At 44.8% G+C, this 20,940-nt stretch overlaps 1 protein-coding gene across 1 annotated transcript in view; it reads right to left on the bottom strand.

Annotated features, from left to right (window-relative positions):
* Pkd1l1 (polycystin 1 like 1, transient receptor potential channel interacting) overlaps window positions 1-20,940 on the bottom strand; it is a 185,013-nt gene that overhangs the window by 22,763 nt on the left and 141,310 nt on the right. The window contains exons 41-50 of the mRNA XM_045141375.1: window positions 20,619-20,739; window positions 19,854-19,937; window positions 19,219-19,367; window positions 17,990-18,224; window positions 15,961-16,065; window positions 15,576-15,716; window positions 9,955-10,086; window positions 7,390-7,620; window positions 3,585-3,746; window positions 2,621-2,791 (exon numbers count right to left, since the gene is read on the bottom strand). Of these exons, the coding sequence (XP_044997310.1) occupies window positions 2,621-2,791; window positions 3,585-3,746; window positions 7,390-7,620; window positions 9,955-10,086; window positions 15,576-15,716; window positions 15,961-16,065; window positions 17,990-18,224; window positions 19,219-19,367; window positions 19,854-19,937; window positions 20,619-20,739 (1,531 nt within the window). The remainder of the gene's footprint in view (window positions 1-2,620; window positions 2,792-3,584; window positions 3,747-7,389; window positions 7,621-9,954; window positions 10,087-15,575; window positions 15,717-15,960; window positions 16,066-17,989; window positions 18,225-19,218; window positions 19,368-19,853; window positions 19,938-20,618; window positions 20,740-20,940) is intronic.

Consider the following 20,940-nt stretch of genomic DNA (forward strand, 5'->3'; position numbering starts at 1 on the left):
TTGTTTTGTTTTTGGCTTTTTCTCCCCTGGGCTGCTTTGGCATGCATGGTTCCTACACTGCCATTTAAGTGGAAGTCCTAGGATCATTTAAAAAAAAATTATTTTTTATTGATTTATTTGAGAGCGACAGACATAGAGAGAAAGACAGATAGAGGGAGAGGGAGAGAATGGGCGCGCCAGGGCTTCCAGCCTCTGCAAACAAACTCCAGATGCATGCGCCCCCTTGTGCATCTGGCTAATGTGGGACCTGGGGAACCGAGCCTCGAACCGGGGTCCTTAGGCTTCACAGGCAAGCACTTAATCGCTAAGCCATCTCTCCAGCCCCCTAGGATCATTTTTTAAAAATGTCTTTAAGTATATTTTTCAGTTTGAAACTTTTGGGCTTTTTATAAAGGAAGGATTACATGAGTTATACATATTTTAAGCCTGGAAAAGAATAATATACAGGAATATTTTGATTATTGTTCCTAAAATCAATTAATTGCTTTAAATTTTTTTGATTTTAAAATTTTTAAATATTTTTATTTTTATTTATTTATTAGAGAGATAGACAAGAGATAGAAATAGAGAAGGAGAAAGAGAATGGGCACAGCAGAGCCTCTAGCCACTGCAAACAAACTCTAGATGCATGCGACCCTTTGTGCATCAGGCTTACATGGATCCTGGGGAATCAAATATGGGTCCTTTGGCTTTGCAGGTAAGTGCCTTAATCACTAAGCCATCTCTCCAGCCCAATTGTGTGTGTTTTTTTCTTTTTCTTTTTCTTTATTTATTTGAGAGTTACAGACAGAGAGAGGAAGAGGCACAGAGAGAGAAAATGGATGCATTGGGGCCTCCAGCCACTGCAAACTAATTCCAGATGCATGCACTCCCTTGTGCATCTGGCTACCATGGGCCCTGGGGAATAAAGCCTCAAACCCTGGTTGGGTCCTTAGGCTTCACAGACAAGAGCTGCCGGGCTCCTCCCTGGCGGGTAGGTAGTGCTGAGGAGGGACCAGGCCCGCTGGTTCCTCCCAAGGGTTGAGGAAGAAGGGATGAACATCTGACGACTCAGAACCTCTCCTAGTCACCAGAGAAAAACCACACTGAGTTGGGAGTCTTGTCAAAGCAGGAACTCTCTGTTAAAAGCAGTTGCCTATATAATGTTGAGAATGAAGGCAGGGATTTGAGGGGGGGATGGAGAGGTAAGGGCCAATAGTAAACCGCGACCTTTGAGATGATTGGTCCCAAGTGCGCCCACGGGAATTCCAACTCCTACACGGAAGTAGCAGGCCAGAAGCCATTAGGCATAGCTGGCCCGAGGCAGATCACCAAACTTTAACTAGGCTCAGGAAGTTCCATTAGGCCTCATGCCCGGGCCTCTGAAGGCCCAACAAGAGCTTAACTACTAAGTCATCTCTCCAACCCCCCGTTGTTTTTAAATTTTGTTTTGGTTTTTATTTTTGCTTGGTTTTCTCAAAGCTTCATCAATATATTTTGTTCTTTTCTCTGTTTTCTCTTCCATTCTTATCAAATGATTCTATTTCATCTTTGTCATGTTCTTGGCTTTGCATTCTGCTTTCAAATAGGTGCTTTTTCAATTTTTTTTGTGAGAGAATATTTCTTACAATTTTAACCTATCCATGGCAATTATTCTCAAAAGTGTGCTCCTCACTGCTTTCTCCTTTACTTGTTTATACTGCTTCATTGTTGTTGTTTTTTTTTCTCTGCAACATTTCACTGTAACTACTCCCCTCTTCAGGGGCAAGCTTATCTTTACACAAGGAAGTTCCTCCCAGGAGGAGAACTGGAACAAGACCATGAGCCAACAGCAGGTGGTGCACATTCTCCCATCTCAGGGAGCACTCTCTGCCACTTGGACAAGTAAACATGACCACTGGCAGGGCATCTCTCTGGAGGCCAGAGAATTTGCCCCTGGAATGCACTTAAGGGAGCACGGTGCACGTCTTTCTCTTCTACTGTGTAACCTAGCACATATATGAGCATCTGTGTTGACCGTGGTTGATGAGTGGTCTATAGACCACCAATGTTTCCTCCATTAGGCTCCCACAGCAATGAATAGCTCCTCACAAAGATGGCTTCTTGCATGTGCTCCCTCCATTCCTTGTGTCTGCAGATCTGTGTCACTAGGGTTCAAGATTTCTTTAACTCATTTTTTTCTCTCTATAATCTTTTCTTCCCCAACAGAGGTGTCTGTGGTTGGCACCTGCGGATGCACTGTCTAACTTGGAGAACTGTGCATGCTCTTGGATGTGGTAGCACCCTTCCCCCCCTCTGACGTCATTCTCAGTACCCGGAAGATTTTGTAGGATCTATGAGGTCATATTCTGGGGTGTAGATAGCCTCTATCTCCATTCCTGCTTCTCAAGTCTTTTTGCTGATTGCAGTTGCCGATAGGGGTGGAACACTTATGTCATCATATTAAACTGAAAGTAAAGCCATACATGTTAAATTATTTGCAGTTTTTCAGTCTAGCCAGAGCACATCTTACCACTAAGTTTATTTTTGGAGGGTATCTATGCAAATTGATCTTGGAATTTGGAACAGTAACACTTCTAAACCAACTCTAGAAAATAAAACATATGCTGAGAACTGGCAAAAATAATTTGTGTGTTCTTACCTGAGTAGTGTGGTACCCTGCAATGCCCACTATGGAACCATCTTCTGCATCTGACTCCACCACCCTCCTGAATTCTGTCTCCAGGGGAGGAAGTTCCAGTCTGTCACACAACTCATTAATCTTCAGTAGAAGTTCATCTAACAGACTGGAAAATTCCTCCAAGTAATAATTCTGAAGGGAAAGAAAATCAGATTAGTAAATACATTCAAAGCCTATTTCTTATTTTTCCCTCATCTGAAACACCTAGTGGTGCTGGCTTTCGATGGATCATGCTATGTCTGAAAAAATACTTGGCCCTGGAGTCAGAACCTGTGTGCTGTGCCTTCTCTGTACCTCAGTTCCATCATTTATGACATGCACATGCTCACACACACATAACTGCTACAGCATTGGAGGAATTTAAAAGTAATGGAGGGTGGGGATGCATGTGACAGGCAAAGCACACAGTGTCATGATTGCACACGATGGGCTTTAGAACTGCACTGGATGCTGGGTAAATATCAACCATGGAGGAGAGTTGAGTATTCAGTGTGCAAATAACAAGCTTTCATCATTTGCATAAGAGTTTCCAAATTCAAGGTGGTGAGGGCTCCATGTTTTAGGTACAACTCTGGGTGTGGTAGCAGGTGCCAAAAGCAAGTGACTAAAGGTTTTTAGAAACATTAGCATATATGTTTTCTAGGAAAGATGAGACACTCCACATGTCCTACTGTCTAGGGTCATTACAGGAACGCAGTGAGCAATGGAAAAGGACACACTTGCCAGCCAGCTGAGTGCTTTAGGCATTTCAAGGGGAGCTTCCAGGAATTGCACTAGGGTTGAAAGCTAATGCCAGCCAAGCCTCTGCAGAGGTCGTACCACTGAACTATGGTGGTACTGATGACAGAAAGCAAGACTGTGAGGTGGAGCCAGCAACCTAGTGTGCCTCTGTCTGTGCTCGCTGCACTGAGGTCCCACAGCTTACATGCTCTGGAGCCAGCTTCATCTCTTCTACCTTCGGTGTTTCCAGCCCCAGGAAGGCGAGGACGTTCTGCCACATATAGCTAGCAATATCTGTCAGTGTCACAACGGATTTCCTGTGGAGAGACTTTCTTTTTCGGAAAAAAGTCACCAGGAAAGCTTTTAACTAGAGAGGATGAAAAACAAAGTTCTGTGTTACTAAACTAAAATGAGACTTTGTTAACTTGGTAAACTATAAAATAGAGATTATATCTGATGATGCTGTATCATGAATTTTTAGTACTTGCATAGCAAAACAAAATTATGAAAATACCACTCAGGAACTCTATGACTGAGCTTCATGACAGTGAGTTGAGCCTAGCAACAGAAATAAACCTTTTTCATAAAGGATGTTTCAGCATCAAACAGTTGTTTATTATATCCCCACCTTAGCCTCAACAGTCCCTGCTGAGCTTCTGTGGGCTGTGGGCTGTGGGGAGCCCCTTGCAGGAGTGTGTGGCCATGTCTGGGCAACAAGCAGGGGCCAGAGTTCAGCAGTGTATTTTGTTCCCATGTGTGGTGTGGTAGTAAGTGAGCCAGCACCAGCCCCGGGTGTGGGTCCCTTGGTTCTTTGTGCTCTCATTGCAGGCCGAGACCTGTACTCTCAAATGTTTAACCCCATTTCTTTTTATAAATAGCCCAAGCAAGCACATTTTGTATATCCTGCAAAGCCTCCTGTTGTGCTACTCCATATAGAGGAGCCATGGTGATTCAAGGACTCAGGAACCAGAGGGATGCCATGACAGGCTTCAGAGTCACCAGTAGGCCTAGGTTTCTGTTTCCTGGCAAGGTTTCTGTATCCCAGCAAGGTTTAAATAAGAATTTAACTGTTACTGAGAAAAGATCACAAACTGCTTATGCCATATATTTCTATAGTCATAAAATAAGTTGCTTAAGTTCCTCAAACACACATAGCCAATCACAGTAAAGGTTACCTAATCTGCTTGAAATTCTCCTAGCCCTCTGCCCACCAGCTTTGTCCCCCCAGCATCCTAAGCCTATCAGAAAAACACAAGTGCAGTTACTACTTAAATCGACCAATAATGTAACCATTCCCCTACTTCTTTGTTCAAATCCCTATAAAAAAACCTGCCCTCCCCCCCCACCCCCTGCTGCTCAGGGCTCTTGTATGGACCCACTGCATTGGTGAAGTCAAGAGTCTGAGCTTAAGCCCAAAATAAAGCTCCTTGCCTTTGCTTGCGTGTTTGGTTCTCCTTGGTGGTCACTGGGGGTGCCGAGAACTGGGCATAACAGTGATAAGGCCCAGATGCTGTCCCTTGGAATTCACTGACCTAGAGCCTCTTCCTTGCCTGTTACTGAGTTACAAACATGACAGTACCCCTCCCAGAAATTTTTCTTCCCTTTCCTCTCTGGGTTTCCTTTGATTCACTCTGCCATAAGCCTGCAGGTGGTCTCATGGTGTAAAGGTCATCCCCCAGGTGGTAACCTGTCCATACATCACTCCAAATAATCTGTGTGTGTCATTGTCCCTCATGGACGTGTCCTGTTTCTTGTTCAGCCTTGGCAGAACTGTTCAGAGACCCCCAGAGCTGAGAGGACGAGGAGATACACACATGTCTTCACATCTGAGACTTCCTGGCGTGATCGATTCTCTACTTCCCATCTACATAGATCAAGTGACTCACATGGCATTTTTGGCTCTAAATCCTTCCTAAACCTTAGGTCTGCTCATCTCAAAACCCTAATACGGACCTCCCCTAAGGCTGCTGTTCTTACACAGTCTGTTTCCTGCCTAGGATGTTGTCCTAGCTATTGCCCACAAGCTGAACTCACTGAGCTTCTGAAGTTCAAGTCAAATACTTCTCCTGCCTTGTGAAGACTTACTGGAGAAACCAGGAACAACTGAGTCTCTGACCTAAGTTTCTCACTCTTTGAGAAACATCTAGGCTTTAAAACTATGTATAATTATGCAGTATCTGTACACCCACACCCACACCTAAGTAAATAGAGAGACATTGTAGAATTCTAGCATTGAAAATCAACAACTTTATTCAAACCTTAACATACATTGTAGGGAATCAACCAGGTGGGCTTCTTTCCATTTCTAAATGATTATTTTATCAGGTAAATTGAACAGTAAATTTATCTTAATTTGCAATCTAAAATAGTGACCTGAAATTTTCTGGTGTGTGTGTATGTGTTGGCTTTTCCAAGGGGGGATTCTAGTACCTATGTGGAAAGGCAAAAGGAGTAGAATCGCCAATGCCAAAAAAAAGCAGACTTGGTGCAGCCAAACACTTGCAGTACTACAGGAGTTTAAGACTGTGGGTTTGTTATGAAAAGATGAGGAAGTAGAAACCGGAACTCAGTGTGACATAGTCATTGTTCTTTGACAAGATAAAAACCCAGTTAAATGGAAAAATAACATTTTTTTATAAAATGGTGTTGACCAATGGGATATTCATCTATTAAAAACACAGGCTGTTATCCATTCCTCATCCTTACATTAAAATTAACTGAAAATAAGTCAATTTAAACGTAAAACATAAAACTGTGAACATTCTAGACATAAAGAAAAGACTTTCAATTTAGGACTTATTGTTTGACAACAAAAGCATAATCTACAAAAGAAAAAAATATTTTTATCAAAATTAAAAACTTCTGCTGCATATAGATAACTGTGAGAGACCAGCCACAGATTGGGAGAAAATATTCCCAAATCACATCTCCAATAAAGGAATTGTATTTAAAAAATGCTTAATGTACTTATGCTTAGAGTTTTCCCTATGGGCTGTGATACCATTATCTTTGTTTTGCTATTGTCTGAATGAAGTAGTCAGGGGTTGAAAATGTACGTGGATGAACAGATGCTTGGGCAAATGAATAGATGAACTGAAGACAGTTGAGTGGGTGGATGAGTGGGTAGATTAGTGGGTAAGTGGATGGATGATGATAGCCTGAGTGTCGCGAAGGTGAGAGCACATGCAGTCACTTCTAGTTTCAATGTTAACCCAATGAGAATAATCAGTAGATATTTTAAGACAAAAAGAATTTTAAGTCATGAAGAAAGCTTGCATGTCAATTAATTTAACTCCTAGTGGGCTTAATCAAGGAAGGTAGAGTATCTTGGCATACATGCTGTGAGTGTGGCCAGAGTTGAAGGGAGACAGGGAAAGACCACTCAGGGCCATGGTGCAGTAAGTTTTGCTCACAGACTGCAGGCATCAAGGGGAGGACCAGCTGGCTGAGACCCAGGAATGGGAAAGCAACACACTGGACACTGTCCTGTAAGAATAAGTGTGGAGGGAAGGAAAGGGCTCAGTAGGATGGGGAGCATAGCTTCCCTTCTTCTGGCCAAGCCCAGAGCAAGGCTCCCAGTCCTAGGTCTTCAATAGGAGCATCTGAAGGACTATTCTCAAATCAGAGGTGACTGACCTAGTTGTGAAACTGATAGAAGGAAAAAAGAGAGGTTAACATGCAGAGACACCATGCAGCCTGAGTCTAAGTTCAGTGTGAGGAGATACAATGCAGAAGGTGAGAAGCCCAGGGAGACTTAATGGGAGAGGGAATATCCTCGATGGCTGTAGTGCTGATGGACTGTTTCAAATGAAGAGTCAGGCTGACTGTACTTAATTCCTGCCCAGGCCACATCGGATAACATTCAGGGATTCATTCCCATGAGATCTGGTTTGGGCATCTTGGAACTATCCGTCCATTATGGACAGAGAGCATTGACTCCCAACAGCCAATGAAACTCTTCACAAATGTTGATCCCCACAAAGTATAGGATGATCTGTGCATCTACTTACCATTCTGAAGCAAAATGTGGACAGCAATAGAAATAGGAATCTACAGTAACAAGTCATGGCTCGCTGGCCAGGCTCCAAAAAGTCATGGAATAAGTCTTTTGGGCTTCTTCCTAGAACACAAAACAGCAGCCCAAAAAAGCCATCTGCAGAGGTGCCAGAGGAAAGCATCCAGGTGAAGAGCAGAAATCCACCCAGGTAGGCGTGGGTGACCAGGAGCAGAGTCCTCACCAGCTGCAGGATAAAAATACCATAACTGACCGAGTCAATTCTCCTTCCAGTGAAAGACTGCTTTGGGGTTTCCAAATGCTGTCAAGCAGTGAAAAGCTTGGAGAAAGGTGAAGGGAGAAATTCTGAAGGGTGGCTTAAGCCCTTCCTAGTTTAAGAGCTCATCCCAGAGAGTCTCCACCCTGCCAGTCCTCCCAGGCCTCTGTGTGCTCCTACCTGCCCCACACCCTTCCACCCCAGCAGCTCTGCCCCTCCTCATGGGATTCCTTCTGTCACACACCACTGCTCTTCTCCCATTGCAGCTTTGGAGGCCATTCTGTGGCCAGATCACAATACACACATACAGCCTGTGTGGACCTGCAATAGATAACCAGCTACAAGGTCCAGCTCCCTTCTCTGTGTTCGACATCACCTCTTAAGCCTTTGGCCATGGGCATTTTGCCTGTGCTTTCCCTATTGGAAGCCAGTGCTACCTTGGGGAAAGGTCTCTCCTGTATGTCCTCAGCACCCAGCAAGGCCTGGGCACAATAGATGACTCAAGAAGCAACAAGAATGGCTATTTTGAAGCAAATTGGTTCTGGTTAAGTTTGTAGTCCCCCCTGTAACAGGCAGGCATATGGCATGGGTTTCAGTTGAATCACTTGCCCAGTTTATTTCTGATTTCATCCATTCAAATCAACCGGTGCTGGAAATCACTTTCTCAGGTTGATGCAGACCATTAGTCTGCTGTATATCACAGACCATACTGCCTCCATTTGTCCCCTTGGCCCTGCACTCAGACTTTTCATTACCTGGCACTAATTTGAGTCTTATTTACTCAGGACTTGAATAGGGCAGATATGTTGGACTCAAGTAAACATGGTCCATGCTAGACATATGGCACAGGCCTACAATCCCAGCACTTTGGAGGTAGAGGTAGGTAGGTCAAGAATTCAAGGCCATCCTTTGGCTACATAGGGAGTTCAAGGCCAGCCTGAGCTATACGAGAATCTGTCTCAAACAACAACAAAGTGTCATTCAGTAGTCCACAACTCAGAAAACAAAGATGAGGGGCTTGCTGGGACCACCTCCCCACCAGGCCCCACAGTGAATACTTTTTGGATTTAGAATGCTACTACCTAAGTTAGACAACATTGGTTATATCTTGGGCTTCGTTTTTCTTAGCATAAGTGCATTTTTATATTTTACCAAATAATGTTAATAAAGACTAGCTTTTACTGCTAGTTAAATTCCACATATAATTTCTACGTTTGGCACATACCAGCAATGAATTTCCAGGTGGTGGAGGTTTAATTAACCATCCCATTTGTGGTCACATTTGCGAACTATGGAGGGGGCAGGCTAAGTTTGAACACAGCTCTCTGACTCCAAGGTCTACTCTTTCTACACTCATTTGTTGACATGTCCCTCCAAACCTGGGACAGCAAAGTATGGGGACCACAGATCTGTGCTTGCTGTTCTGTATGCTGCATGAGCCCTGGGCTCTGAGAACCAGAACCTTCTTACTGAAGCCACATGGCTGAGCGGCTCTCTCAGCTTCAGCGATACTTCTGGGCTGGTGGGGGTGGGGGCACCCATGGCCCCATCTGGCTAGAGCAAGCTCCATCCATGCAGGACCTGGTAAGAAACATCAGCATCCAGGTTCCTCATCGGGCCTCACGTTGTAGTGTGGACCTAATGATGTGAAGCTTCACTGTCCAGCCTAGATTTTAGGCCAGCCCTGGTGGAGACCTGCCTCACTCTGGGGTTAGGCCAGGCACTGCTAGGTATCCATGCAAATAGCTGAATGCTATCATCTTTGCTGTTCTCTTTGTCCTAACTAGTTTTCTTCTGTGTTTCTATTGACAGTGACTGATTCCACTAGTGAATTAAATAACACAAAAACAAGTTCCAATGTAGTTGTAGGAAGGTCTTTGGGTGCAGAACCAGGGCTATGTAAGTACCTGTAAGTTATAGTTCCCAGGCAAGTCTTATTCTCTTTTTGTCACTTGTTGCTCTATCCTCTAAAAACCAGTTATTCCTACACACAGGCCATTATGTTCATTAAATGTTGCCCAGTACACCGTTCCTGACACCAAGAAAGCTCTGTAGGTGATAAGACCTATTTTATAATCACAACCATACGATGCTCTGGGAGAGTATGATCCAGATCAAGTGTTAGTAAGTCATAGCTACTACCATGAGCATAATTTATCAGATAATAATGATCTCTTTTACTTAAATTCCACTGTAAAGGATTAGATGGCTAGAATTCTGAATGGTACATCACCATGTGGGAAGTTTGTTTTTCTCTGATGAGAATAAGCCTGGGAAACACTGGATAAGGGTGCAAATTCTTACCGCCGGTGCAAAGACTCTGGAGAGAAAGGAGCATGTTGAAGAGGACGCTGTCATCTTTAAGCAGCCAAGAAGATGGAGCATGCATCTCAGTGTGCAGAGGAAGAGAAGGGTCCCCTGGAGCCATCGTGCCCTCTTAGGGAAGATAAAGTAGATCAGCGTGTCCTGCCAGTGGCTACAAGGTGCAGACTCAAGCATATACCAGGGAGTCATACTGGAGTACAGGGTCATTAATGAGTGACACAAAGTCTCTCAGGGACACCAAGAGTCAGTGTCTGCCTGGGAGAATGAGTCAAAGCAGGAGTAAGTACAAAGTATGTGTCATGTCGGAGTCCTGGCCTTCCACTTCTGTGATAAGAGGGCAAGACTAGGCGTGACCATTTCTCCTCTGAGCCTCAGGCTTCTGGGCTGCAAGGAAATGGCCATAGTGGTGGAATGTGATAGCTCTCCTTCCCTTCATTTGTATGATCTATTCCTTATTAATCAAAAAATTTCATGTAGACTTTAATAATTTCTTCTTGTGATAACTGAAAGCACTCCTACTTTATACCTTTGGAGTATATGGCTCAAATAAATGTGGCATGACAAAAGCCACATAGCAGAGGGCCACATCCAGCAATCCAGAGCCCAACATCTGTGTCCCACCAGCAGCTCCATCAGAAGGCTGCATACTTGTGAAGGCTTTCTGGGAAAGTGTTTTTGCACGTGACCTCATCTGCTCTCACCAGATGAGATATAAGAGCTGTTTCTTAAAACTCCACATGGGTGGGGCTGGAGAATTGGCTTAGCAGTTAAGGTGCCTGCCTGCAAAGCCAAAGGACCTTGGTTTGATTCCCCAAGACCCATGTAAGCCAGATTCACAAGGTGGCACATGCATCTGGAGTTTGTTTGCTGTGGCTAGAAGCCCTGGCAGGCTCATTCTCTCTCCCTCCCTCCCTCTTTCCCTCTCCCAAATAAATAAGTAAAAAAACTAAAAAAACAAAACAAAAAACTCCACATGGGTAAAGGACTAAGGTTTTCTGTTTATTTGAGTCAAGGTCAGCAATGACCTGTGACAACCAAGACCTACGCATCTCGGCAAGTCCTATGCTGTTATGCCTATTGTCCCTTTAAAGCAGGAAGACAGAGCTGTGCTTGAAAAAAAAAAAAAAAAAAAAACAGGGATAAGGTTATAGCAAGTACTGGTCAGGAGCAAGCTACTAGTGGAAATTTCAAATTTCTTGCTGGCTGCAATTTAAAATGCAAATGTAAGCAGGGACATTTATTTTAGATTTTATTTAAACTAACATCTAAAATAACACGTTTCAGCATAAAAATTGAGATATTTTTCGTATTAAATTCGGTAAGTATTTCACACATGCAGAACATGTCAAGTTTGGGCTGAACACATGTATGTTCTATAGAGCCACACTTTGCTAATAGTTGTGGTGCTAGACAACACAGCTATGTCCTCCCCATAGGAAGGAGAAATGACCCCTTTCTTGCCTATGTCTGATTTGAAGAACACCAGAACACCTTCTTAACTGTTTCCATTACTATAATGTTTACTTGATAGACATTGACTACATACCAAGCTCCAAGGTAGAGTGGTATGTATGTATGTAACACACACACACACACACACACACACACACACACACACACACACACACAGACTCAACTACTAGCAAAATTTTCCAGGAAGAGATTGCTTAGTGGTTAAGGTGCTTGCCTGCAAAGCCAAAGGACCCAGGTTCGGCTCCCCAGGACCCACGAAAGCCACATGCACAAGGGGGCGCACACATCTTGAGTTCATTTGCAGTGGCTATATATATGTATGTGTGTGTATATATTTACACACACATACACACACACACACACACACACACACACACACACATTATATATATATGGCCACCTCTCCTGTGTGTCTGTACTCAGAGTAGCTCAGCCCTACCTCCACCAGTGGATTCCATCTGATGCAGCATCTCCTCTGCCCTGCAACCATGTCTGTGCGTGGGTCTGGGCTTTCAATGCCAACTTAGTCCAGTGTTTCTTCATCTGTGCCCAGAGAACCCATATGGCTGGCTTTTGTGACACACTTTGTAAGATGCTCTTTTCACTGTTGGTGGGCAGAGCAGCTTTTCTAGAAGGGGTGTCATCAGGGCAAGCAAGAATCTGACAGAATGTTCTTAGTGAGCAGCAGGAATCCTCCTGATTCCTGGCCCACAGAAATGGATTCCTCTTTCATAGTCCTCTTTCCCCATGAATGTCCAGTCTTTCTCACCATGTTCCCTGCCCTTGCCAAAAAATAATTGCCTGTAGAGATTCCCTCTTCCCTAAGGGTTCCGTCACACCCTGGTGCCAACTTCAGCTTCTTCAACTAAGCTTCTGAGTAAGAACTGTCATGTTCAACCTTACTCTTACCAAGTGCTCTCCACATTTTATCAAATCATCTACCGTCAAGTGACGCACTATCTATTGAAGTAGGCAGTGCTAGTTCACCACTTTACAAGTGATCACACCTATGCTCTGAGAGGAGAGACAGCCATTTACTTAGAAACAGCTAGGGAAATGGTCCCTGGGACCAGGGCAACCAGGTGTTAAGAGAGTGAGCTGTGATGCATGGGAGACTTTGAAGCACACTATCATTTCCTAAGCCCAGAACTGCTTTTGTGTGTAGCCTGTAGCTCAGGCCTTTCAGATCTGTGGCTATGTTGTGTATTCAGGGCCAGTGTGTGCTTGTCGGGAGCCATAGAGCAAAAGCCTCTCCATCCAGCTTTCTGTTAGGTACTTCTGGAACTGGTCAGCAGGCTTCTTACAGAATCTTATCTTTTGCTAAAGGCCAGTTTATGATCAGGATGTGAAGCCTGGAGCAGTCAAGATGTTAAGCCAGTGAGGCAAGATTAGATGAACACCTAATTACATCCCCTCTAGGTTTCCTAACAACTCCTTGCCCTGGCCACGTCCCCTTCCCCTACAACTCCTTTCCCTGACCACGTCCCCTTCCCCCTACAACCCTATATAAACCTACATGTAAGAATAAACTCTCGAGGCTGTGACAAACATCTAGCATGGTCTCCTTCTTGTGTCTGTTTGCCTTCTTTCATTCAGGTTATTTTTCCCCTCGCTTCTTTGTTCGATTCCCTGCTGGCCAGGGCATGTGCTGTAGACAGCCAGCCTGTCCCCGAGATGCTGTCTCTGTGCCCACGTCTGACCTCCCGCCCATCAGATAGCTTCCACTCCCAACCTCACTGTGATGTTCGTCCCACTAACCCCCCAAGAGTGTTAGAGACACTCAGCTCTGACTTCATCTTAAGTTATACCGAGACTCTGGACAATGAACACAAATGCTTTTCTAGGGACGGAATTGAACACACAGCACTAGAAAGCTGGTGTAAGTGTGTGGGAGTGAAAACGTAGAGCACAGAATCAGAAGACCTAACACTCAACTCCTCTTTAGCCATAGCCTCAATAAGGTAGAGCTGTGATGCATAACTAGAAAAAATTTTTAGACCATGTATATATATATATGTATATGTGTATATATATATATGTATATATATATATATATGTATATACACACACACACACACACACACACACACACACATATATATATATATATATATTATTGCTGTCTCTTTCTCTGTCTGCCTGTCACTCTCAAGTAAGTAAATAAATAAACAATAATTTAAAAATCTCTGCACATAATCTGCTTCCTGGTGCTATACAGATAATAGACAGGAGGTGAAGGAAGGAGGCTCAAGAAGGAGGTAACATTTACTAATGATGGGAAGAGGGGTGGGTGTGTAAATTCTACTCAGGAGGGTAGAAGTATATCTTCAGGGCTCCCACTGTGCATGGCTTTCTTCCTACCCTGGGAGGGCCCCAGACCATACTCATAAGGTCACAGTTCTAGAGACATTTGAAAAAGAACAAGTGTAGTCTTATCTTTCAGGGAGAAACCCACATTTTCTGTTGCATGAAATCCTTCAAAGCACATTTCTTTAGTGCTTTCCAAAAAACAACTGTTGTGACATGGATAGAGACAATAGTGGCATCCCTCAGCCAGAAAAGGAAGGCTGGAGTTCTTGCAGAGGAGAGCATCCAGCCTCTTGCTCCCCAGGTCTCCCATAGAGTGCACATGAGAGCCAGGTGCAGGGTGGAGTATAAGAGGAACCACAGAGATGATAGAGGTGGGTGGGGGAACATGAGATTGGAGAGGAATAAGAGACCTTTCTTCAATTATTTTTGTGGGTTAAGTTTCCATTTTTGAGGATGTGAAGACATTCTGGGCTACAGGGTGGCCCTGGGACTTTCACTCTCCTCAAGGTGAGTAGAGAAGGAAACTGGGCAAAGTCTGTGACTGTAACAGCACAAAGGAGTAGTATGGGCTGTTTCCACATCCCCACTGTGGCATGGAGCAGTGGACCTGCTGGGGCCCAGCAGACTGTCATATGATCCCCTGACCTGCAGGCCTTCTCCCATGAACTTGCAGTTGTGGTTTGAATGTGAAATGTCTCCCACAGGCTCATGTGTTTGAACAGTAGGTCTCCAGATGGTAGTACTGTTTTGGAAGGTTGCAGAACCTTTAGGAGATTGACCTGCACTGGAAGGAGTGAGTCATGAGGGATGGACCTTGAAGCTTTGTAGCTCAGCCCCACATCTTGTCTACTTTCTGCTGATTGCAGATGTGATGTGACCACCTACCCCACATTCAGATTATCATGCCTACCCTGCCCTGACAGATTGTAACCCTTCTTTTCTTATTGAAGATAATGTGATATCATCATAATCTTCTCCTAATACCTTCTCTATTTTTGGTTTTTCAAGGTAGTGGCTCACTCTGGCCCAGGGTAGCCTCGAACTCATGGCGATCCTCCTACCTCTGCCTCCTGAGTGCTGGTATTAAAGGCATGCACCACCACGCCTGGCCTAGTACCTTCTTTTTGTATCCCTTCTAAAACTTGAAGCCAAAGTAATCCTCCCTTCGTTACATTGCTTCTTGTCAGATCACAGTATTGTAAAAAGTAACTAATAAGCCTGTCTAGGCCTGTCCTGCACATGTCTGTCTGGCTGTCCTGGTGGAGGCCTCAGCCTGCAGATGGGAGACTGGGGAATGAGAGGTCAAGGACTTCAAGGTCAAGTTCCCTGCAGGTCTTTCCCCTGAGCTGTCACTTACAAAGACCACCAAGGACTGTGAAATCTGTCACCAGATGAAGAGAGAAGAAAGACACAATGCACAATGTCCATGCCAGCCTCCCTTGTCTAAGCTGTATCAACTAATCAACATCTGCTTCTTCACGCCAAACAGGTTCAGTTGTTCTTTGTACACAGAATCCAGCCATGCACAGGTTGGCAGCATGTCTGAGGTCCTCCCCTACTGCTCTGAGTATCACCATCTGTGAATTCAGAGTACTGCCACTCAACAGAATAAATCCATCATCTCATTCCCTTTAGACTCTGGGTGTCCAACCTTCCAGCATTGCAATCTGATGCTGTCACCTGTAAATGTGTTGGGACACACTCAGCTATCCTGGGACATATGCAGCCCATGGGCCACAGTTTGGAACGCTGGTCTAGACCTTGTGTGATGGATATCATGAGACAGCATCGAGGTGGTCCTGAGTCCCCTACCATACCTGGTTCCACAATGCCACCAGGCTGAGGTACACAAACATCTGCCAAAGTCCTTCATGGAGTTGGTCAGCAATATCTCCAGCAAGTGTGGTGAGGTGGCCCGATGTTATGTAGTAGGCCAGGGCTACTCCAACCATAGAGAGCTGTAACATGGAGGAGTAGAAAGCTCAGTCAGTTTTGAGAGAGGATTTAGCTGGCATCTGTGACACCAGGGGTATAAACTGCCTGTCAAAATGCTAAGTAGACCTGATCTCAAATGCAAGTCTTGCCTTCACACTAGAAGTCACAGTGATGTTGGAAGTAGCTTCCCATGAAAATTATTTTTCCTTTCAGATAAGACTTTACAGTTATTGTAGTACATGAAGAAGATGGCTTTAGTTAAACTACCTCCAGCCAGTGTCTCGGTTTTCGCCAGTAGCTGAGGAGACCTTCCACAGTCATTCCCCAGAGTTGGAAACAGAGGTGAGTCAGGTTGAGCACCAGGAGCACCAGCTGTCAGGGGATATAAATAAGCAAGATACATGAAAGTTCAGATAAGTTGCTTTTTCAAGGACTAATCTTTCTGGTTCCTTCTTATCTCCTTTTTCAATAGCCATGATGTGAGCTACTTTCTTGTTCTGAGCTTTTGATAAAATTGATCCTCAGTAGGTACTTGGGCAGCTTGGTACCACTTCACACCAAACCTTTGCTGAAACTCAGCTCCATGCCAGGTATTAGGACCCACCTTGGCCCCTACAAACATCGAACCCAGCTGTATGGGTGTCCATAACCACTACTGGACCTTCTGACCTCCATGCCAGCCCATCATTTATTCATGGATTTGTGAGGAATTGAAAGCCACCAGCAGGAATGTTATGCATTTATCTTCCATCTCTTGGGGAGCTCTGTGCCTCATGGGTCCATACTAAGAGACTGCATGATAAGAGCAAAGTTGGATGTGGGTGTTTAGGGAAGGCATGGAAATTGCAGTGCGTGCCAAGAAAAGGCAGGGAAACTGGATTGCTCTTCTAAAATCTTGCCTTTTCCTCCATAATGAGGTTTGTGTGCTTGTTTTTTCATAAATTTTGATATTTTAAAACATTGCACTAGAATGGTATTTATCCTGATTCCTGATTTGAGGTTCTTGAGACAAGGGCCTTCCTGCCCCAGCCCAGCCTAGCCCCTGCTCAGTAGTCCATTCTGCCTCCTGCCTGTGCTATCCACATGTCCATAGCCCTCAGCTCCATTCTAGTCTCAGCCTTAACTATGTCTCTAAATAGTCTCCTAGACTCAACACCTTTTGAGATTTCCCCTCTCCATGCCTGAGACCTTGACCTGACAGGCTGGCAGGACCTGGTTCTTTGACCAGAAAAGCTAAACAAGGCACAAAACCAGCTGAAGACAATTCAGGGGGGCCACTGGAGCTCTCAACTGTTCTGTGAAGCTATAGAAGCCATTCTATCTCACCCCCCCTCCACGGTGCTGCAAACTGAAGACTGTTGCCCCCAGAAGGTCATAGTTTGGTACCCCTGTGTGTTTATATTTAGAAGCGGGCCCTTAATGGACATGATTAAGGGTAAGGTGGGGTGGAGTTCTGTTCCAGTGTAGTAGTGTCCTTACATAGACTGATGCCTGAGAGCCTACCTACTCCTCATCTCATTCACATGTGCAAAGAAGGGCTCATGTGAGATGTAGTGAGATGATGGCTGCCCACCAGGAAGGGAGTCCTCACCAGAACCCCAACCTTCCTGGCACCTTGATCTTGGACTTCAACCTCCAGAACTATGTTAAATATATTTGACAGTTCAATCTGTTATTTAAGCCACCAGCCTTTGCACAGTAGCTCTCCCTATCTGAGCAGGGATACATCACAGGCCTCCAGTGGCTGTCTTAAACTGCAACAGTACCAAATACATACATAGCTGTAACAAAGTTTAATTTACAAATTAAGCACACTAAGATATTAACAATCTCTAATGACAAAATAATCATAACAACCTACTGTAATTAGGTTATTTAACATGTATGAATTAGTTATTTCATGAGGATTCCATTTCATTTTTTTTTTTTTTTTTTAGATCACAACTAACTATAGTTAATGGCAGCCACAGAGAGCCAAGTGATGAATAAGGGGGGAACAACCATATTTTGTCATGGCAGCTGAAGTTCACCACAACCTTGCAAGGAATTTAGTATCTCAAGGTAGCTGCACATTGGTGCTCCCCTCATATGTGATGCAGAAATCCCTCTGGGGATTTGCCTTGTCTGAGGCCCCAACACATAGTTTGATGCCTGCAGTGTGACAGAAGTTAATAAGTATATATACGGGGGAGGTGGGCCAATGGGAGAGCCCTTGCTCTATCTTGTAGGAGTGCCCAGCACAGGTGAAGCCTGGTTCCCTGTGTTCATCCAGGAGACCCAAGGCAGGTGGACTTACCTCAGAAAGCACAAGATGGTACTGTGGAGCTGAGTCACTGTGAAAGATGCTGAATGACTCCACCAGGGATGAGGGGATGAGACCTCCTGGGGGGAGCACGTCTACGCTTAGGGTCACACTTGAGAAGAGTCGGGTTGGAGGGTTGTAGAGGATGAAGTGTACAGACACAGCCCTAGTGTTGTGGTCTATCCACCCGCTGGCCCTGAGAGCGGTCAGAGCCGCATGGGCTTCAGGCCTGAAAAGTAGCCTGGGTTCAGAGGGAGGGCAGGGAGCAAGGTGTAGGAGTCCATGCCAAAACACCCAATGCAAGCCTTCCCAAAGACAGACGACACCAGGCTTCAGAGGTCACAAAGATGTCCTTCTAGAGGTTAGAAAGGCATCCCTGCCAGGAGCTCACTGCTTCTTTCCTTGATCCACCTTTTCCCTGTAACAGTCAGGATGGAACCCTGGCCAAAAGAGGATTTCCACTCCTCACATGTGAGTGTGAGGGATAGATGCCCGGCATCCCTCCCACAGTGAGCTCAAATATCCACTTCCCTCTCTTTGTGATGGTCAACAAGAAACCATGGTGTGTTAAAGATGCCCAATATTCTCCCCAAAGTGTGCTTGAATACTCACTGTCTTTGTGATGGGCTACAAGAAACTGTTCTGTTCATTCATATTTAGTAGCAAGTCATTTCCTGTTTTTATATTCCTCCAAGTACAGTACTGGAACTGCACAGACTGCCTATGTAGAGCCCCATCCTGGGGTGGGTGAAGGTGGCACAGGAAAGCAAGGGAGGGCTCTGGAAGCCTGACCACAGCAGGTGTGGTGTCAGAGCAGCTCCAGGCAGTGAAGGCACTTCTCCAAGACCTTGGAGAGGAATAACCAGGCCTTGTAAGTACCCCTGCTTGGCACACAGTGACCTTCTCACACCTTCTCAGAAGTTCCACCTCCTGCAAACATACTACACACAGCAGCACAGGGGTGGGGAGGTGTTGCCCAGCTGCCTAGGAGGCCTCTTTTTTTTTTTTTTTGGACTTTTTATTTTTTATTATTTTTTATTTTTTTTAATTTTTTTATCAATAATTTTTTTATGTAGTTTTTTTTTTGCCGGTTTTTTTTAAATTTTTATTAACATTTTCCATGATTATAAAATATATCCCATGGTAATTCCCTCCCTCCCCACCCCCACACTTTCCCATTTGAAATTCCATTCTAGGAGGCCTCTTTCCTGACCCACACTGACCTTGTTCTTCCTAGGCTGTGCACACAGAAATCCTTCCTCACTCCACAGGCTTCAGGACCTCCAGTGGTCACAGTTTGGTTCTCAAGGCCAAGTTCAGGGTGATGCATAGAGAAAGAATCTTCCAAGAATGCTGAGAATGGCTTGTGAGGCTGGGACACAAAGCATCAACCAGAAGCAGCTCTGACCCTTGTTCCCAAATTCACATGTTTTGCAAGCCCTGGCCATACTCAGGACAATCTGCATTTGTGACCAGGCACCCTGCAACCTTCAAGGATCTTATGGCTTCTGGGCACTAGCTGAAGCTAGAAGGGTATGGCTGTGCCAGCTGATGGCTCACCTGAGCATCTAGCAGAGCGGGGCTTGAACAATCTGCAGAGTTCCCCACTATGGGATGACGTATGTAAAATGCCATCACGGGGCACTTTTTCCATCAGAAAAGAATATAAGAATATTCTGATTTTAGATTTTTAGATGAAAGATCCTGCTTTTGCCTAGAATGCCAGCTTCAGACATTGATGAGAACAGCCTGTGGCAGAAGAAGGTTGGCACCTGACAACTTCACACTACCCCTGCACTCGAAGAATCAGCTCTGCTGGTTTCCTGCCCCAGTATCTCCTCAACATACTGACTCTTACCTTGCATGTGTTACTAGGAGAAACTTTCAGCTGCTTGATGACTGAAGTGCCTATCAGGTGGCATTGTCCTCCAAGAGCACCAGGCTAAAAAAAAGAGGCTCAGAGGATTGGGGAAAGCTCCATGTAGTCCATCAGACTTAGTTATCCTAGACCTGCTGAGGAGGCATCCAGCATTGTAAAAAGCCTCTCCCTCCACCACCTCATTCTGTGAAATGGCTGGGGTTCAAATGTCATCCCTGTGAACCCAGTAAGAATGATTTATTTTTATCTTTCATCATAGCCCTCTTCCCAAGTTACTGCCTTGAATAAGCAGAATGAAATGGGAGATTAAAACATCTGAGGAATGCTGGAAAAAGAAGGAGGAGGAGGGCAAACAGAAGATGAATGAGGAACATGGTTATGCAAAAAGCACATTTGCTCTTTCTTCTGACTGTGGGGCCAGCCTCACCCTTTTCTGGAAGCTTAACTGATGGCTAAGGCCTTAGCCATTGGTTTTTCCTCAGCTCCAGGTTCTCCATTTCAGCAATTCTATGTACTGAAAAGGTTTTCTTCTTCCAATGACTCCCCCTACACCCCATCAGCCTCTCATGCATGCATTCTGTGCCTTGCTCACACTGGCAAGTGTTCAGTATGAAGGGCCCACTTAGCTGAGGTGGGTGTCATGGGAGCAGTGCATAGATACCATGCAGTTATGGAAGATGCTACATAGCACCCTAGTGCCTTCGTTGCTGTATGGCTATTGACAAAGAGGGAAAAAATGCCCACCTGAACCCCTGAAGCTCCAGAAGAAGGGCCTTCTGGGTGCAGCCCATCCAGCAGCGTGCTCAGACTCCAGTCCCACCAGTCATCAGCACTTCTTACATCCTCCAAGGAGCGTCTGGCATTTCTTAATTCAACAACAAAAAACAAAATATGTCTCCATAGCCATATGAAATGAGGTGGGGGAGTGTTTGTGTTTTTCTTTTCCCCTGAAAAATTTCCCTTTATTCACGTTTTAGGTAATTTGTGGGAGCTAAGTGAAAGATATCAGTATGAAGCACAAGGGATCTCAACAGGCTGAAGCAAAGCTCTGGAATGTACTTTGCTC

This window comes from Jaculus jaculus, unplaced genomic scaffold (assembly GCF_020740685.1).
Source record: "Jaculus jaculus isolate mJacJac1 unplaced genomic scaffold, mJacJac1.mat.Y.cur u25, whole genome shotgun sequence".
NCBI classification, from domain to species: Eukaryota; Metazoa; Chordata; class Mammalia; order Rodentia; family Dipodidae; genus Jaculus; species Jaculus jaculus.